Source organism: Hippoglossus hippoglossus, chromosome 3 (assembly GCF_009819705.1).
Source record: "Hippoglossus hippoglossus isolate fHipHip1 chromosome 3, fHipHip1.pri, whole genome shotgun sequence".
Lineage (NCBI taxonomy): Eukaryota > Metazoa > Chordata > Actinopteri > Pleuronectiformes > Pleuronectidae > Hippoglossus > Hippoglossus hippoglossus.
The window spans coordinates 6,004,478-6,019,957 of NC_047153.1; the positions used below are offsets into that span (position 1 = coordinate 6,004,478).

Below are 15,480 nucleotides of genomic sequence, written 5' to 3' on the forward strand. Positions count from 1 at the left end.
GTGAGAGAGAATAATTAAGTCCGTCCGGTTGTTACAGCTTAAAACTTTTCTTTAGGTTTTTGAAAAGTTAGTTGAGGAACATAAACCAAACTAATCTCTTTGGGCCCATAGAAATAGTTGAGATTTAAATGGGCCTCGTTTATCTCTTCTCATTCCTCAGTCATGGGCTGAAACATAATCCGAGTGCCTTTACGATGATGAAACTCAATATCAAACCATGAAAACACCGACAAGCTGCAGAAAACAACACTGTAAAAGTGATGTATGGAAAATAAAATAAAGCCGGACGTCACAGTTCCTTCACATGAACTCATGAGAAACAGCTCCGCACATGACGCTGCAGAACAGAGAGGTTCACTCAGCCGAGGGAATATAAACCTCAGCCTCTTCAAATATTTATAAGCTCAACAGCCTCCTCACAGTGACGCTGCAAAGCTGCAGCTAATTGTTACTACGCATCAGTCGGAGCCTCGGCTTTCCCAAGTTTCTCAGGTTCAAACAGCGACTGCACGCGGGACGAGAGCGGATGATTACAGCCTGAGTGAAAACAAGCAGGATCAATTACATGTTAGGATAGTGGGACGCATTCTGCTGGAGGGTTGTGGGAAATTAAAAAGAAAACCGACACTTAAACAAGTTGCAGGCACTTAAGTGCACATTTACGATCCTGTTGCTCATGTTAAAATGTACCTGGATTATATTCAGACTGAAAAGATGCAAGATCCTTATGCATTCTTAATTTTCCACATGATCTTACTGCAAATCTTAGTTCTTTTAAATCAATGATTTTAATTAAATCACTGCATTTTTATTTATTTCTGTTTTTAACTCTCAATTTCTTTTTAAATGCTTTTTATGTATTGTCTTATGTTGCTTTTACAATTCGTCACGATGCTTTTTGTATTTTATTTGAAGCACTTTGCCTTGTTGAAATGTGCTACACAAATAAACTTGCCCGGCTGCATATTTTGAAAAAAATTAACTAATTGTAAAATGAATTTGTGTGAGGGTGACAGCCTCCATTTAACTTCTTTGGTTCAGTTTGTAAATATGGGCCTGAGCTTGGGAGAGCAAGTGTCGGTATCAGTCTGTCCTAATGTTAAATATCACTACATCTACATTTTCTATCAACAAATCCTGGTTGTGTACCCGACACTGTCAGGACTGTTTGAGCTGCTTGATAAATGGAGATCATCGATTTATTTATCTGTTCATCTAGGAAAACCAGAGAGGAAAAAACAAAATTAGACTGTGAGGCCAAAGAGTCCATTGTCTTTACGCTTTTCAGAGGCAACAGGCCAAGTAGAAAAGAGTCCTGCACCGGGTCGGGTCATGCAAAATCTGGCCCTTGCAGGATGTTCAAGACTTCCCTCTACTCAGCCACAGCTCTTCCTGGGGGATCCTGAGGCGTTCCCAGGTCGGACGGGATATGTAGTCCCTCCAACGAGTTCTGGGTCTACTCTTGGACTCTCCTCCCAGTTAGTGCATGGGGCCGGTAAACCAGTCCAAGAGGCGTCCTAACTAGACCCCCGAACCACCTCAACTATCCCCTGTCTACGTGAAAGACTAGCGGTTCTACTTCGAGCTCACTTATGGTGTCAGAACTCTTCACTCTTGAGCTTTTTGTCTGAAAACAGCTGCCGGCTGTGTCGCAGAACAACATCATGACATCAAGGAGACAGTTAAGTTGATGTTTCGAGGTGACGCTCATCATTAAGCCCTGTGAAGCCAAGTGGAGCTGCCAATTTAGCTGTTACATCTCAGTGGTATCATAAATATAAGTTTACGAGTCACATTTGTTTTACATTTAATATTGCAAAACACTAATTAGAGAGCTTAAACTTAATGCTGTCATGAAACCACAAAGGTTTTTTTTGTATTTTCTTTGCAATATAATTTTCTTTCTTCTATTTTGAGTCATTTTATCCTTCTGTCCTTAACACACATATTTAGATACACACACTTTTCCTCTTGCAACACACAAGTACTGACCCTTTCCGCTCATCAAATTGACTTAACAGTGGAAAAGCTGTTAGCTCTGACAGTCACAGTGTAGAAAACAATGTACAAAGCTCTCTCTTGTTATGGCAAATACTGCACATGGACCCAGTGCCAAATATAAACTCCTGTTAACCTCCAACGTCAGCTGACAGATCAATCTCTCTCTGTGTGTGTGTGTGTGTGTGTGTGTGTGTGTGTGTGTGTGCTGTACACCACAGCATGTGTATTGTGACCTCTCATGTCATTAGCCACCACCCAGGTCATGTTAGTAAAGCCTCGTCCAGCCGTGTTGGAGCAAAGTCGGAACAGGTGGTCTTATCAGCAACACGTCCATATGTAGGCCACATGTCAGGCATTAGCAGGCCGGCGCTAGGCTAACGCCGAGCTATATGCAGAGCAGAGGCGAGACGACGCTCCGAGGCGAGGGGAGTGACTTAGCACCGTCACTGCACTGAGGCTAGGCCATGTGGTCAGGCCAGAAAGGAGGTCAATCCAATTAGTTAGATCTGAGAGACACAAACATCAGGACTCGCTCCAATCCCGTGCCAATCCCATAATATCCCAACCCTGCAGGTTCCCCGTCTGACGATGCACACACAGATGTGTTATTCTGCATTAAAGTGTCACACAAATACGTCGATCTTTATCTCTTAAGACTAAAATATTATGGTTTACAGTGGGTGGAATTAAGTGGTTAATTATTTAATCCAGAAAGCTGGGCTGCTCCATAGTTTGACCTCACTGCACTCAGCACAGTCATATTCATGGAGGGGCCACGGGGTGTTTAGCAGTCGTGTTTATTATTTTTATTTAAGTGTGCATTAGTGTTCAATACATTTCCACCCAAGTAAAACAGCAATAAAGAGATTTTTTATCAATATTTAGAAACCTGATTTGTTCACATCCAAAGACTGTAAATAAAGACGGACGACTTCTTCCCGAACTTCTTCTCGCTACTTTCTCTCCAAACCCGACAGAGCCAGAGAGAAAATTAGCGAAACCCGACGTTTTCTCCGATTACAAGCACATGCAGAGTAAAACTCCCAGGCAGTGTGAGCGAACCTGACCTGAAGCCAAATATACTTTCAAAATCTTGGTCCAATCCCAGCCAAGCTCGTTGGTTGGGGCTCAGGTCGGGTATCCACACTCTGGTGTCCTCCAGCAACTTGTAATGAGTTATCAAGCAGAGTCAATGTCCCCAAAGAGGCTGGGAAACGTTTTCTTTATTGTGGAAACAAGGGGGAAATGAACAGAGTGTACAACATTAAGAAGGATTCCTCCGAACATGATCCTTCATAACGCAGCCTTCTGTCGGTTACAATGATTTAAGGCTGAGGTCAGCGTTTACCGAGCAGAACAAGCGATGTCTGCGAGACGGTGGCTGTTCAAAGCTTGATGATAGAAGGGAAATATATGTGAACACTCACTAAACTAACCACAGCTCCTCCTCAGAGCCATTGTTCTGGACAGTTAATGGCTCATTCATATTACCACAGGCACTCTCTCCCAGAGCACAGCCATTTATTCTTAGCGCAGCAGCGGCACTTATCTTCTTACTCGGAAGGGGCCGGTGCAGATAGACGCACTGTGACTGCAGTTAGGGGCCAACAGAGGAAGAGAGAGAGAGAGAGGAAGATGATAATGGCACCTGATAGCGCTTTTACATTTCCTGGAGTGATAACATATCAGATGAGCAAAAGTCAAGTCTTATCTTTGGTAAAGCTGCCACGAGCCAGAAGAGATGACCGACATTAAATCCAACTCTCCTCAACTTTGGCACCAAACAGATCCAAAGACAAACTACCGGAAAATGTAAAAACTACGCCGCTTGTGTCCGGCCCCGGGACGATCTTTTCTCCGTGAGCGGCATCCCTCGTGTTTTCTGCTCCCTTCCAGATGTGTGCACTTCTCACACACTCGGTTTTATTACACCACATCTGGACGAATGGGGAACTCACAAGTTGACCACAAACCCCTCACACACGCCACATGAGAGCCTTTCAGCAGAGAGGTCACCTGCAAGGATTTAAGTCAAGTAAGGAGCAGGGGGGGGGGGGGGGGCTTTATGTAACAGACTTTATTGATACTCAAAATCATGAGGACGGAAAATCTGCAGTAGGAATGAACTGTTCTGTTTGGGGGGGGGAGTGGGGGTCACATTTTAACTGATGTCTTTGTTATCACCCTCAGTTTTTAAAGATTTTCAAAGTGTCGTATAAAGACTTTCTGGGCTGTTTTCAATCCTCTCTTTTTCGGTTGTTTCCATTCCTGCAGCAGGAGAGCGGAGGGGAGGGAGGTGAACATGACTGAGCTTCCACCGAGCGATTTTAAAACAAGTCCGGAACATCCGCTCCTCCGCACAATCGGACGCAGTTTTCTAATGAGGGACGAGACAGCTGCAGGCGGAGCTGATGTCATGTAACAGAGAACACTAAACAGAATTTTACTGTTTTTACCACTTCCAGGAATTTTTCTTGAAGGGGAACTAATATGTTTTTCCTCATTTTCTGTTGAAAAAGTTTCATATGATGAGGAAAACATATGTAAAATTAATCCCTGTGATATAAAACCTGCTCTGTTGCCGAAGTTGTTTTCGTATCTCTGTGCTGAGCTGACACCTGTTTTATGCATAGTCAATTTTCCAAAAACAACTTAACTACTCACTGTAACTATGTTAATATGAGTAGCACTAAAGGTATTTAAATGTCCTCCAGCATACAAACAGCCAGTGGTGCAGGTTGACATTTACAACAGCAGAATAACATTTCCTCCTTTAACTTTTGTGTTTCCTGACAGCAGACATTGATACTTTAAGCCCAAAGCGTCCTCCTGTAATCTGTCGTCTACACAACAACGTGTCAACACAAGCAATGTGCACAAATGGATTTGACAAGTTATCATTAAACCAACTATAATATCTGTTCACTGTCAATACATGTGCCTGCTATTCATATCATTAGATTAAATACAATTTCCCAAAGCCACAATGGACGTAGCCTACTTTAATGTCCTCTTTCACCCAACACTCAAAAGGATTCAGTTCACGATCCCAGGCGACAAAACACCAGCATATATTTCACATTTAAGAAGCCAGAATGATCTAGTTCTCTCAGCTCTAAATGAGAGCTGCATCCTCTAAAAAGACTTTTCAAAAGAAGGTATTAATAACACAGATGTGTGTGTTGGCTTCAGCGCACGTCAGACAGAATAAAGCCTCTTCTGTCCATCTCACGTCTGAAAGAGACACTGGTGCAGGTGTTAGCGGGGCAGTAGGGCAGCTGCTCAAGTCGGACACAGTGTGTGTGTGTGTGTGTGAGCGTGCATGAGTGAGTGTGTGTGTGTGTGTCTATGTGAGCGTGCATGAGTGAGTGCGTTCGATGCCGACGAGGCACCTGCAAACTTCAGCAGATCCCGGCACAAATAAAGAGCCTGTGAGGAGGCATCTGCTGCTGACGACTGGAGAGGTGAAAGTGAATTGAGACGAGACGGAGCCGACGAAGCTACAGATCCGGTCAGAAAGGATGAGCCATAAAAAAATCTATTGATAGAATAGATCTGCACACGTGTATGGCTGCAACTATTGATTATTTTCTATACTGATCCAACTGCAGATTTTCGTTTTGCATATAGAACATTAAACAAGAAAATACCTTCTTGTTTTGTGAAACAAAAAAATATTCGGTGTACAAGGACATCTCATGTGAGAGGCTGTTTAGAGTTTTTACAAATATATGACTGAAAATAAATAAAGCTTTAATAAACTGTCTGTGATGGGAGATCTGTTGAATCAGATTAACTGATAATCTAAATAGTTGCCGATTCATTTTCGGTATTTGGACAAACTGACAGTGACAGATTTAGTTTACCTTTTCTTAACCTCAACACAATCTGACAGAGTGACATTTGTTTTGAAAAATTACAATAATCTCAGTTTGTTATTTCTGTATTTGTTCATTTATTTGATAGGGACATTAAATATTAATCAAATCAGTAGATAAAATACAGTAAATGAGGCAGAGTTATCTTTTTGAGCTATACTGTATGAGACCAATCTTAAATAATGACAAATATCTATAGATAATTTAGTTTTGACCTTATACACAACATAATATCAAACACTCTGTCCCTGTTGCGACTGATGAGACTCCACCCAATCTGTCCGTGACCTCTGACCTCAAGCTGTTGCAGCCGGAGTAACAAGTGACACTTTATCAGCAGCATCCTCTTCCTTGATAGTTTTTTTTATTTTGCACAGCTGGGTGGACAACGCAGGAACAGAATGTACTCCTGTTTCCCAGCCAGTGGTACCAGGCCTCATGTATACAGTTTCAGAGGAAAATAGGAGCTTGGCACCAGGGTGGCCAGATAAACAAACAGTGAAAAGCAGCAGCTGGAGCCGTTGAGATTCTTCATTCTTCAGCTGCGGCGAAATTCCATTAGTTGTAACACTGGGGTTATATTTTATATCTGACGAAAATTAAACTAACTCAACTAAGGCTTTTTCCAGAGTAACAGAGTATAAATGCTGCTATTTTACTTTGGCAAAAACTCACTAAAGTGTGTGTTCCCATTAGCCTGGATTAAACGTTGTCTTGTTAATAGGCGTTCCGACATCAACAGCAGGACAGAGACTGAGAGGAACTGGAGACTAGAGGCGTACAATCAATAAAACAAATAACGGCTCAATTTAAGAGTTCATGTCCCTTTGCTCGATCTTCTTAAAAAATTCTAAAACTGGGCATACACGGCCCGATTTGAGGCCGATTTCCACCTGATTTCAGACTGAATTTCAGTTTTCGTACAGTCATATGAATTTCCGACGTTATCAGACTCCAAATTCGGCAACTATTTCTCCAATTGTGCCTCTGGGTGTGAAACCAGGGCCTGGCGACACAACGCATCATATGAACAGAAAGAACTGATCCCAAGCAGGTTGAGATGTTTGACATTTCCTCCTCCTCTTATCCGGGCCGACATACCAAAGACAAATACCTGTTCTTCTTCTTCTTCTTCTCCACGTTTCAACACTCAGACTAACACACATGTTCAAGACAACACATTTGTCCCGTGTTAGAACTGCAAAAGCAAACAAACTGACTTCCAGGTATTCTTTGAAAACAACCAGACCGGTCTGACGGGTACGTATGGGGAGAGCGTTCGGGTCGTGGCTTGACGTACGGTGTGGGCACATAATCGTGACCTTTCCAGTGCAGATGATTAACTCGCACAGTGGGAGTCGGAATTTAACAACACTTCTATAAATCGCAGTGTATGCCCAGCTTAGGCAAACAACTCTAAACATATGGCACAACATTACATAATCCTCATACCAGGGATGCTCGAACGCCAACGTCACTATTCTTCCACTACTCTGCACAAACAATTCTGTAGTAAATGGCTTGTGGAAGTTACTCCACAAGTTTCACGTCTTTACTTCAACTACAATCCAGCCGAGCGAAGAGAACCTGGCACCTTGCATGTTACTCAACCAGGGAATGCAGCCTATAGGCCGAGCATGGTCCGCATTACTCTCTTTACCCGGGTTTCACCTCAATAAAACAAACAGCCCGGTAACTATATACTCAACCAAGGGGGCCGCTGCTCATGAATGGCGCTCAATCATTTCCCCCCCCCCTTCTCTCTCTCATCCCGTCCTTTTTTTTTCGCTGCCCCAGCCTGAGGAAAACAACACTTTCCGGGCACAGTAAATCTCGCTTGACCCCGCCCAGTCAGGGGAGATCACGTAATACACACTAATCCTACTCAGAATTAGTGGGGGCTCTAGGGAGATGGTATTAAATGTGCGAGTGTGTGTGCATTTCTGTGTGCGAGTGAGCGAGTGTATCGAGGTAGAGGGGAAGGAGAAGCCGAGAGGTGAAACTGCTGACCTGGGCTGACTCACGCTGGGACTGTTTCTGTTGGCCGGGAACACGAAGGAGCACAACAGGAGCTCTGGAGCTCACCGGGCCAAATAGGCCTGCAGGTCACTTACATGCACAAATGAAGGATATGTGTAGGGAAGTTACCCGACTAGTGGGCGAGACAGATACACTACACGTTAAAAACGTACTAAAGGACAGAACCGCAACTGTTTTAGCGAACACGTGCGAAAAAGGTTTGTTGAAATCATTGTTTATTTTGATGGGCGGTGTGGTTAGCAGTGGTTAGCTGTCGCAAGAAGGCTGCAAGAGGCTGTCGAGGGCTTTTCTGTGAGTTTTAACGCATATTCCGACTTCCTCCTCATCTGAAGACATACAGCTTAGGTTATTAGAGACAATACATTCTAAAGTGTGTCTCTATATGTTGGTCCACTGGAGACATGTCCTGGGTGTATCCCACCTCTCACCCATTGTCAGCTGGGATTGGCTCCAGCCCCCCCCCCAACCATCCAAGGATAAGTGGTACAGACGATGGAAATGGATGTTTACTTTGACTCACTAGCTAAATTCCCTTTTAACTGCAAAAGAAGCAGACATTTCAGCATAAGAAAAATGATAATTACTTTTTGTTTACATTCACTGTCTTTATGTGAATATCAGGAGTTGGTTAAAACATATTGTGAAAGGACAATCAAATGATAAGTCTATTTAAATTAAAGTGATTTTGGCATTCAATGACAAAGTAACCTCCACCGAAGTAGATTATGTTTTTATTGCTGTCAGTATTACTCGAAACCTAACATTTACATTTCATAACGTTTAATGTGCATGAGTGGCATGACGCAAAGGAAGAAAACCTAAAAACATTAAACGGGTGGATCCAGGAATTTTCTTTCACATTTTCAATACATGTAATGTGTTGTTAAAGTGGCCGTCAGCCTTGTGGCAGAGGTGTGTGCTCTCCGGGCGCCGTTCAAGTGGTTTATGAAATGGTTGTTTTCAACTGTCATATCACAAATAGCGATTAATGCAGTTTTCAGTGTCACAATGACAATGGATGTTATTAACCTTTCTAAAAGCAGACGTTTATCATAAATCACTGGTTAAGTGCAATGATCGCAAGCATCCAGGTCTTTGTCCTTACACGCTTCTGGCAATAAAAAGTATATTAATGTGTTTGTGTGTGTGTGTGTGTGCGTGCACATTAAAGTGGTTGCAGCAGCACCTTTAGCCCAGGGGCCTTGAAATGCTCCTGAAACACTCGCACACACACACACCATTAGCTCTGCTCCTGCACTAATGCCCTGAGACACCTCCCTGGTCCCGGAGAGCAGATCCTGATGATGCGCTGTCAGTGAGCAGCGTGAAGTAACCTCATACTCTTGACCCAGGGGAGGGCAGAAGACAGCTGAGCTCATATTAAGCTGTCACTTCGCTCACATGTAAAAACAAATGACCGTGCTTCCTGTGAGAAGTCTTTGTTTTCATCAGTGGCAACAGTAATGCTGAACCAAGACTGGTCCACCTACACGTTCGTTTTCTGACGCTGATCCGGGGTCGGGTCGCGTAGGCAGCGGGTCGAGCAAAGTAGACGTCCCTCTCACCAGCAACAATTTCCAGCTCCTCCTGGGGGATCGCAAGGCGTTCCCAGGCCAGATGAGACATAATCTCTTCAGTGTGTTCTGGGTCCACCTCAGGGCCTCCTACCAGCAGGGAGAACAATACCGGTTCCTTTCTAAAACAGCAGTATTGACTTATATAACCTGAATCTAATTAAAGTTATCAATATTAGTGTATAGTTAAACTGTTAAAATATCAAGCCTCAGTTACATTTCTTTGTCATAAGGGTTTGATAACAAATACTAGAAATTGCTACATTTTTTTTAAATATATATATATATATATATATATACACATCAGGATCTGAAAGTTCAATCCCTAATATCAGTATCGGCCGCCAGAAATCCTTATCGGTTGGGCTCTGATCTATAATTGTAAAGAATTGTCTTTGTTTTTGAATATGTCATAAGAAGCTAAAAACAACAGGAAATGTGTTATGTTTCAGAGACACTGATTTTTGCACTAACCTATCATTACTGATGAGCACTGCGGGACGAACACACAGCAAACGGGCTTTAACTGTAATGCTGCTTTCCGTCATAGCTGCCTGTCGCCCATTGCTTTGCGATCTTCCTCCTCTGTTTGCAGGTTTGTGCTGCAGGCTGCTTTGAAAATACGGTCGTATCTTTGTATCTGAGCGAAGTAAAAGGCTCCAACAATAGAAGCATTTGTCGTATTTCACATATTCTTGTGTCCATCTTCCCTCTGCAGGGTCAGTTCAACTCCAGAGGTGTTGACGGTTCAGCAAATAAAATCCTTCCATTCCCCTTCAAACTCTTTAAGGGTAAATGAACAGCATTTATAAAGCGCTGTGTATTAACAGCACTGTGGCATGTCCTCATGGTTCATGTTTCCATCTCCTTCAAGTGGAGTTTTATTAATTAAAGTACTTTAGCGACGGGGCTTGTCAGGATCTTAACACCTCACTGCAGCTGATGGCTGGTTTCCAAAAACCAAGACCTCCTGTAAGTGATATCCTGTATCAAGAGTTTTAAAAAAAAAAAAACTGTCTTTCTATACACTTGAGGCCTCCGGCTGAGTTCCCCTCTCGAGTCTCGACTGACAGTCAGTAGAAAAAAAACCTGTCTGTCTGCTTTCCGAAGAGCGTGTTAACTTGAGGGTGATGGTTCAATGCCATCCAGGCCTAAACGCTTATAACGACAAGTGTGGCAGAACAAGGAATATGCTATGCTAATGCAAGTTACTTCCATTAAGCAAAGCACTAAAACCGACGTAGCTTTTTTCAGACGTGAACTCCAGAAAATGTCCGGACTTTGCTTTTCGCATAAGAAGAACGCAGAAGAAGACTGTGGGGGTCAGACGCGTTCACAACAACAGGAAACTGTGCGGAGCATACAGGCGAGATTTTTTCCAAATTAACAATCTTCCTCTACTTCGACGCTTATTCTTGCAACCACGACTACCAAGGTCGGGTAGGCTTACCACCATTGGAGCGCAATATTAGGAGAAGCTCCAATGGGTTGTATCAGAGAAGGTACAAGCAAACTATATGTCCATTTACATTGGACTTTTACGTCAAAATCGTGTTGCATCGTTACCCATAATGCAACTTAATTCATCAGATTTGGGTGCATCATGCTCGTAATGTGTCCTTGAGGCATTAGCCTCAAGCACAGATGAGAAGGCTTCAGAGGTCTTCTTAGATCGTTTCTTGTTTTCTAGACTTCTAGACCTATTCAGACACATTCAACAATGACTCAAGTGACATAACTTGAGGACATTTACCAGACCGTGTGCAGCTTTCACTGGAGCCTCTAAAGGGTTTAAACATTTGTATTAGGACTCCCCAAGGGAAGAAGACTGGTGTGTGAAATCGGTGAAGCTCCCCTTTCAGCCTACTGAGGCACAGCTCCTAAAACCAATGGCTCGTGTCAGAGGTCAAGTTCAAACTCAAAGCTCTAACATCAAGTTGGAGGAACATTCATTCCAGTAGAAGTCAACACTTGAACTTCTTGTCAATGCTCAAATCAGCTACACATGATAAAAAAACATCCTAAGAGAATATGAGTGATGACAAACATCATTCTCCCTTTTCCTGCTCGTCTACTTTCCTGAATAAAGAGCTTTAAAGATACAAAGTATTGCATGAGGTAATGTTGGCTGCCGTCCGTCCCCTCCTCTCTATCTCGCTGTGCAGTAGCACCGCAGCTTTAGTCTTGGCATCAATCACCGGCGGGCAGATACGCAATCTCACTGTGCAAACAATTAAAGGCTGCTCCTCTGCACTCAGAACTACTCACTCGTGTTGGTGTGTTGAGGATTAACCCGATATGCTTACACATTAACCCTGGAGACACATCGATGAATGGCATTCCTGAGTTGTGTGTTTGCTGAACCGAGGGCAATAAAACGCAGTGTAAAGCTACTTGCTGCGGAGATTGTTGTCGTGCTGGTTACCTTTGAACTTGGCTTCTCGGCAAAGGTTTTCAATTTGACATTGATTCTAAGAACCCAGAAAGATTTACATTTTTGGCTCTAAATGCCATCAATTATAACATATTTATTCAGTCATGGCAGAAAACAGCTCTAACTAAAGGTCTGAACGCACCCAAATGTCTTGAGATCCGATCACTCAGACCACAGTCGGTCTAGGATGCATGAGGCCACATTGTTTTTGCTATACGAACGGAAATGTGTCCTGGGCCACATATGACAGACCGGCGACTCAGCTGACGTCTTCTGATCCACGACAGTAACCTCGAATTTTAGCTTTTCTCAGCATCTTTACAAGAGGGCGGATCCAGGGGGCAATGACCCCAGCTGAAATCTGATTGGCCCCTGAAATGCCCCTGTCCTGTCAGTAAGCTTTTTTTGAAGTACACACAATGTGCTTTAACAATTTAAAAAATATATTTAATGATGTTCAAGAGCTTAACGGTAAACAAGGAATGACTTAAACGTGCACCTTACTGAATCAGAAAATGTGCATGGATGTTGGACAAAGATTTTAACTTTTTCAGCTTTTTGAAGTTCACAATACTTCAACAAGGAAGAATTGTGCAATGCATGGAATTGTGCATGGATCTTGGACATATAAGTGGCCCCTCTATGTTAACTGTGGCCCCTTTATGGCCCCTGATTTATAAATATTATAGATCCGCCACTGGTCTGTACATTAATTTGTTACTGGCCACCCCACAATATCAACCCTGACCCCCAAATAATGATTTGGGTCAAATCTGAATCCATAGTAGATCTGTGTGCGGCTCATTGATTCATTCGGCCCCTCTTGACACACACACACACACACACACACACACACACACACACACACACACACACACACACACACACACACACACACACACACACACACACACACACACACACACACACACACACACACACACACACACACACACACACACACACACACACACACACACACACACACACGCACGCACGCACGCATCTGTATTCTCAGACAATATCATTTGGTCTTCTTGAATAATTCAGGACGCATTTTAACAAACGCACTTAACACCAGGTCTGACGCGGGCCTGTGTAGATGAAGAGATGCCAAAAAGGCATGTATGCATTTCAGCGAGCACTGCCCAATTCTTTGCAAGTGACTCACGTGTAAACATCTGTCAGGTGACGTGACAGTGAGCGATACTCCCCCTTCTATAGCACTCTCGACAATATACAACCTGTATTTGTCTTCCTGACTTGCAGCATTATCCACACAGTTGAATGGTGTTATGTCAGAATCCAGTTTAAAAAACAACGTGCGGTTGTAAACTTGTCAAAGACTCTCGACTGGCCTGCGTTCACGTGACAGGTCCCTGAAGAAGAAAAGAATATGAGCGGAATGTCTTGAGTGATATGAAAACAACCAGTTTCCGTCACAACCTTCAGCTGGGCCTCCACAATGTCTGCCTTCAGACAATCTTTCCACTGTGCTGGAAGAAAAAAAATGGTCGCAATCACAAAAAACAAGAATCTGCAACTGCAGCCACTGATAATCGCAAATAGAGAGCTCCTCTGTGCACTGCGTAATCCCCCCACAGCTGGACTGAGGGTGCAGTAAACCTCTGAATGGGGGCAGACACAACTCAGGGCCGAGCATAGAGACAGTCGTGGCTAAGCAGAGTTGTGTAACTAATCATAGAAGCCACACAGAAGCAGGAATAAACACATTTATACACGCAAACTGTAGAAACTATGAATGCAAAGACAAAAAACAAACGAAATGAACAAATCAGCCCACACATTTTGTTGTAAGTTGAATGTCTACTGATGTTATCTTTCCAAGGTCAAACCGAACAACACTCGATTCAAGCATGAGACCATCTGCACACACATCAGCCAACTCCAAACTTAAAACTGTGCCTCTGCTCTCGCAAAACCTGTTTTCCGTTGAAATCAGTTACAACCACATGCTCCAGATCAAGTCGAGATCAACTAATATGCAACGTGCAATATTATGCAATCTGTCTTTTTTCTTTATTGTTTCAGGGTTTTTTTTGTTTTCAAGTCTCAAGTCAACCAAGTCTCCTGGAAGTCAAGTCTCTTTTTCTGAACTTATGTGTGACTTGAGGCCAAGCCCACCAAACTTTACTGCAAAGTTCCATTATCAGCAGAACACATACACAAACAATACATTTTTATTGAAACCCAGATTATTTTTTTCCTTACCTCGAGTACTGGTCCTGCCCCTAAGATTATCTGCTCCACTCCACTGGCAAAACCCTTCTGGCTGAGAGCAGTCAGGTGATGAATAAGGAAGTTTGTGCTCTGAGTCTTTCCAGAGCCGCTCTCCCCAGATATAACAATGCACTGATTCCTCTGTCTCTGCAGCATGGTGTGGTACGCCACATCCGCCACAGCGTAAATATGTGGCTCCAAATGTCCCAGAGTATGGTTATCGTACATCTTCACGTACTTGGGGTTGTAGATGGGCAGGAACTTGAAGGGGTTGATGACGATGAGGATGCTTCCAACGTAGGTGTAGATTCTCTCCTGGCGGTAACGCGAGCGCAGGTTGTCCAGCAGCGAGCGCTCGTTGAGCTCCGGCAGGCGGCACAGATCTGCGTGGTTACCTTGGGATTCAGGCTGTGGCAGCAGTCCACGCTCCACCATGCGCCTGCGCTCCTCTGTGACCTGCAGCCACATCTGGAGGCTGCCGCCATAGTGGATTGAACCATCCAGGTTTTTCTGTCTGAGCAGGAAGCGGTAATCCTCGCCGCCGGAGAGTGAGCGGTGCTCTAATGCCGTACGGGGCCAGAGCATCATCCGCTGCACAGGACAGTCGCTGGGGTTCAGAATCCATTCTTCCCCACCAAACTCCTTCACCTCGGCTAGAACATAACACTTGGTACGGTCGAGGTGGAGGCGTCCGATGACATGTTCGATGGCATCAGCCGCTGTGGTGGTCTTGCGGGCACTGATCGGGCAGTAGATGGTGCCCTCGGCCAGGGCACCGGGGTAGATGCGCACAGTGAAATCCGAGTTCTCGAAGCGCTGCCTCCGGCCCAGGGTGCCCAGGGTGCCCACGCCACCAACGCCATCACGAGCACTCATGGCGGAGCAGGAGTTCCCATGAGCAGCAGCCCTGCACTGGCACGTCCTTCACTGGGCTGGAAGGGGCCACACGATCAAGACATCACCACTGCAAGAAGAGAAAGACGACAAAAGTAAGGATCTATAATCTGCAGGTTGCAATGTTTCAGAATTTAGAACATGACTCGCTCCAGACTGTGTACAACAAAAAGTCAGTACATTTGATTAATTTTCTGTTTGATCAATGAGTCGCCTGATCTTTTCAGTTCTAACAACTCTGATCTTAAACTGTAATGAATAACTGAATCTTCCGCCATCTACTCAACTGATCTGAGGTCGAGCAATAGATTACAACACAGCTGCAATCTGGCAGATTACGAAATATGTCCGATTATGTCAAAAAGGGCTCATATGCTATTATGTAATCGAGTAAAGGGCCCAAATATTTTTGGGCTTG

The 15,480-nt window shown here is 43.9% G+C and overlaps 1 protein-coding gene across 6 annotated transcripts in view; it reads right to left on the minus strand.

Annotated features, from left to right (window-relative positions):
- Nucleotides 1-15,480, minus strand: part of myo9aa (myosin IXAa) — a 101,272-nt gene that overhangs the window by 63,379 nt on the left and 22,413 nt on the right. For all 6 annotated transcript variants that reach the window (XM_034581605.1, XM_034581600.1, XM_034581599.1 and 3 more), the window contains exon 2: nt 14,160-15,132. In XM_034581605.1, the coding sequence (XP_034437496.1) occupies nt 14,160-15,044 (885 nt within the window). In that variant the 5' untranslated portion in view covers nt 15,045-15,132. The remainder of the gene's footprint in view (nt 1-14,159; nt 15,133-15,480) is intronic.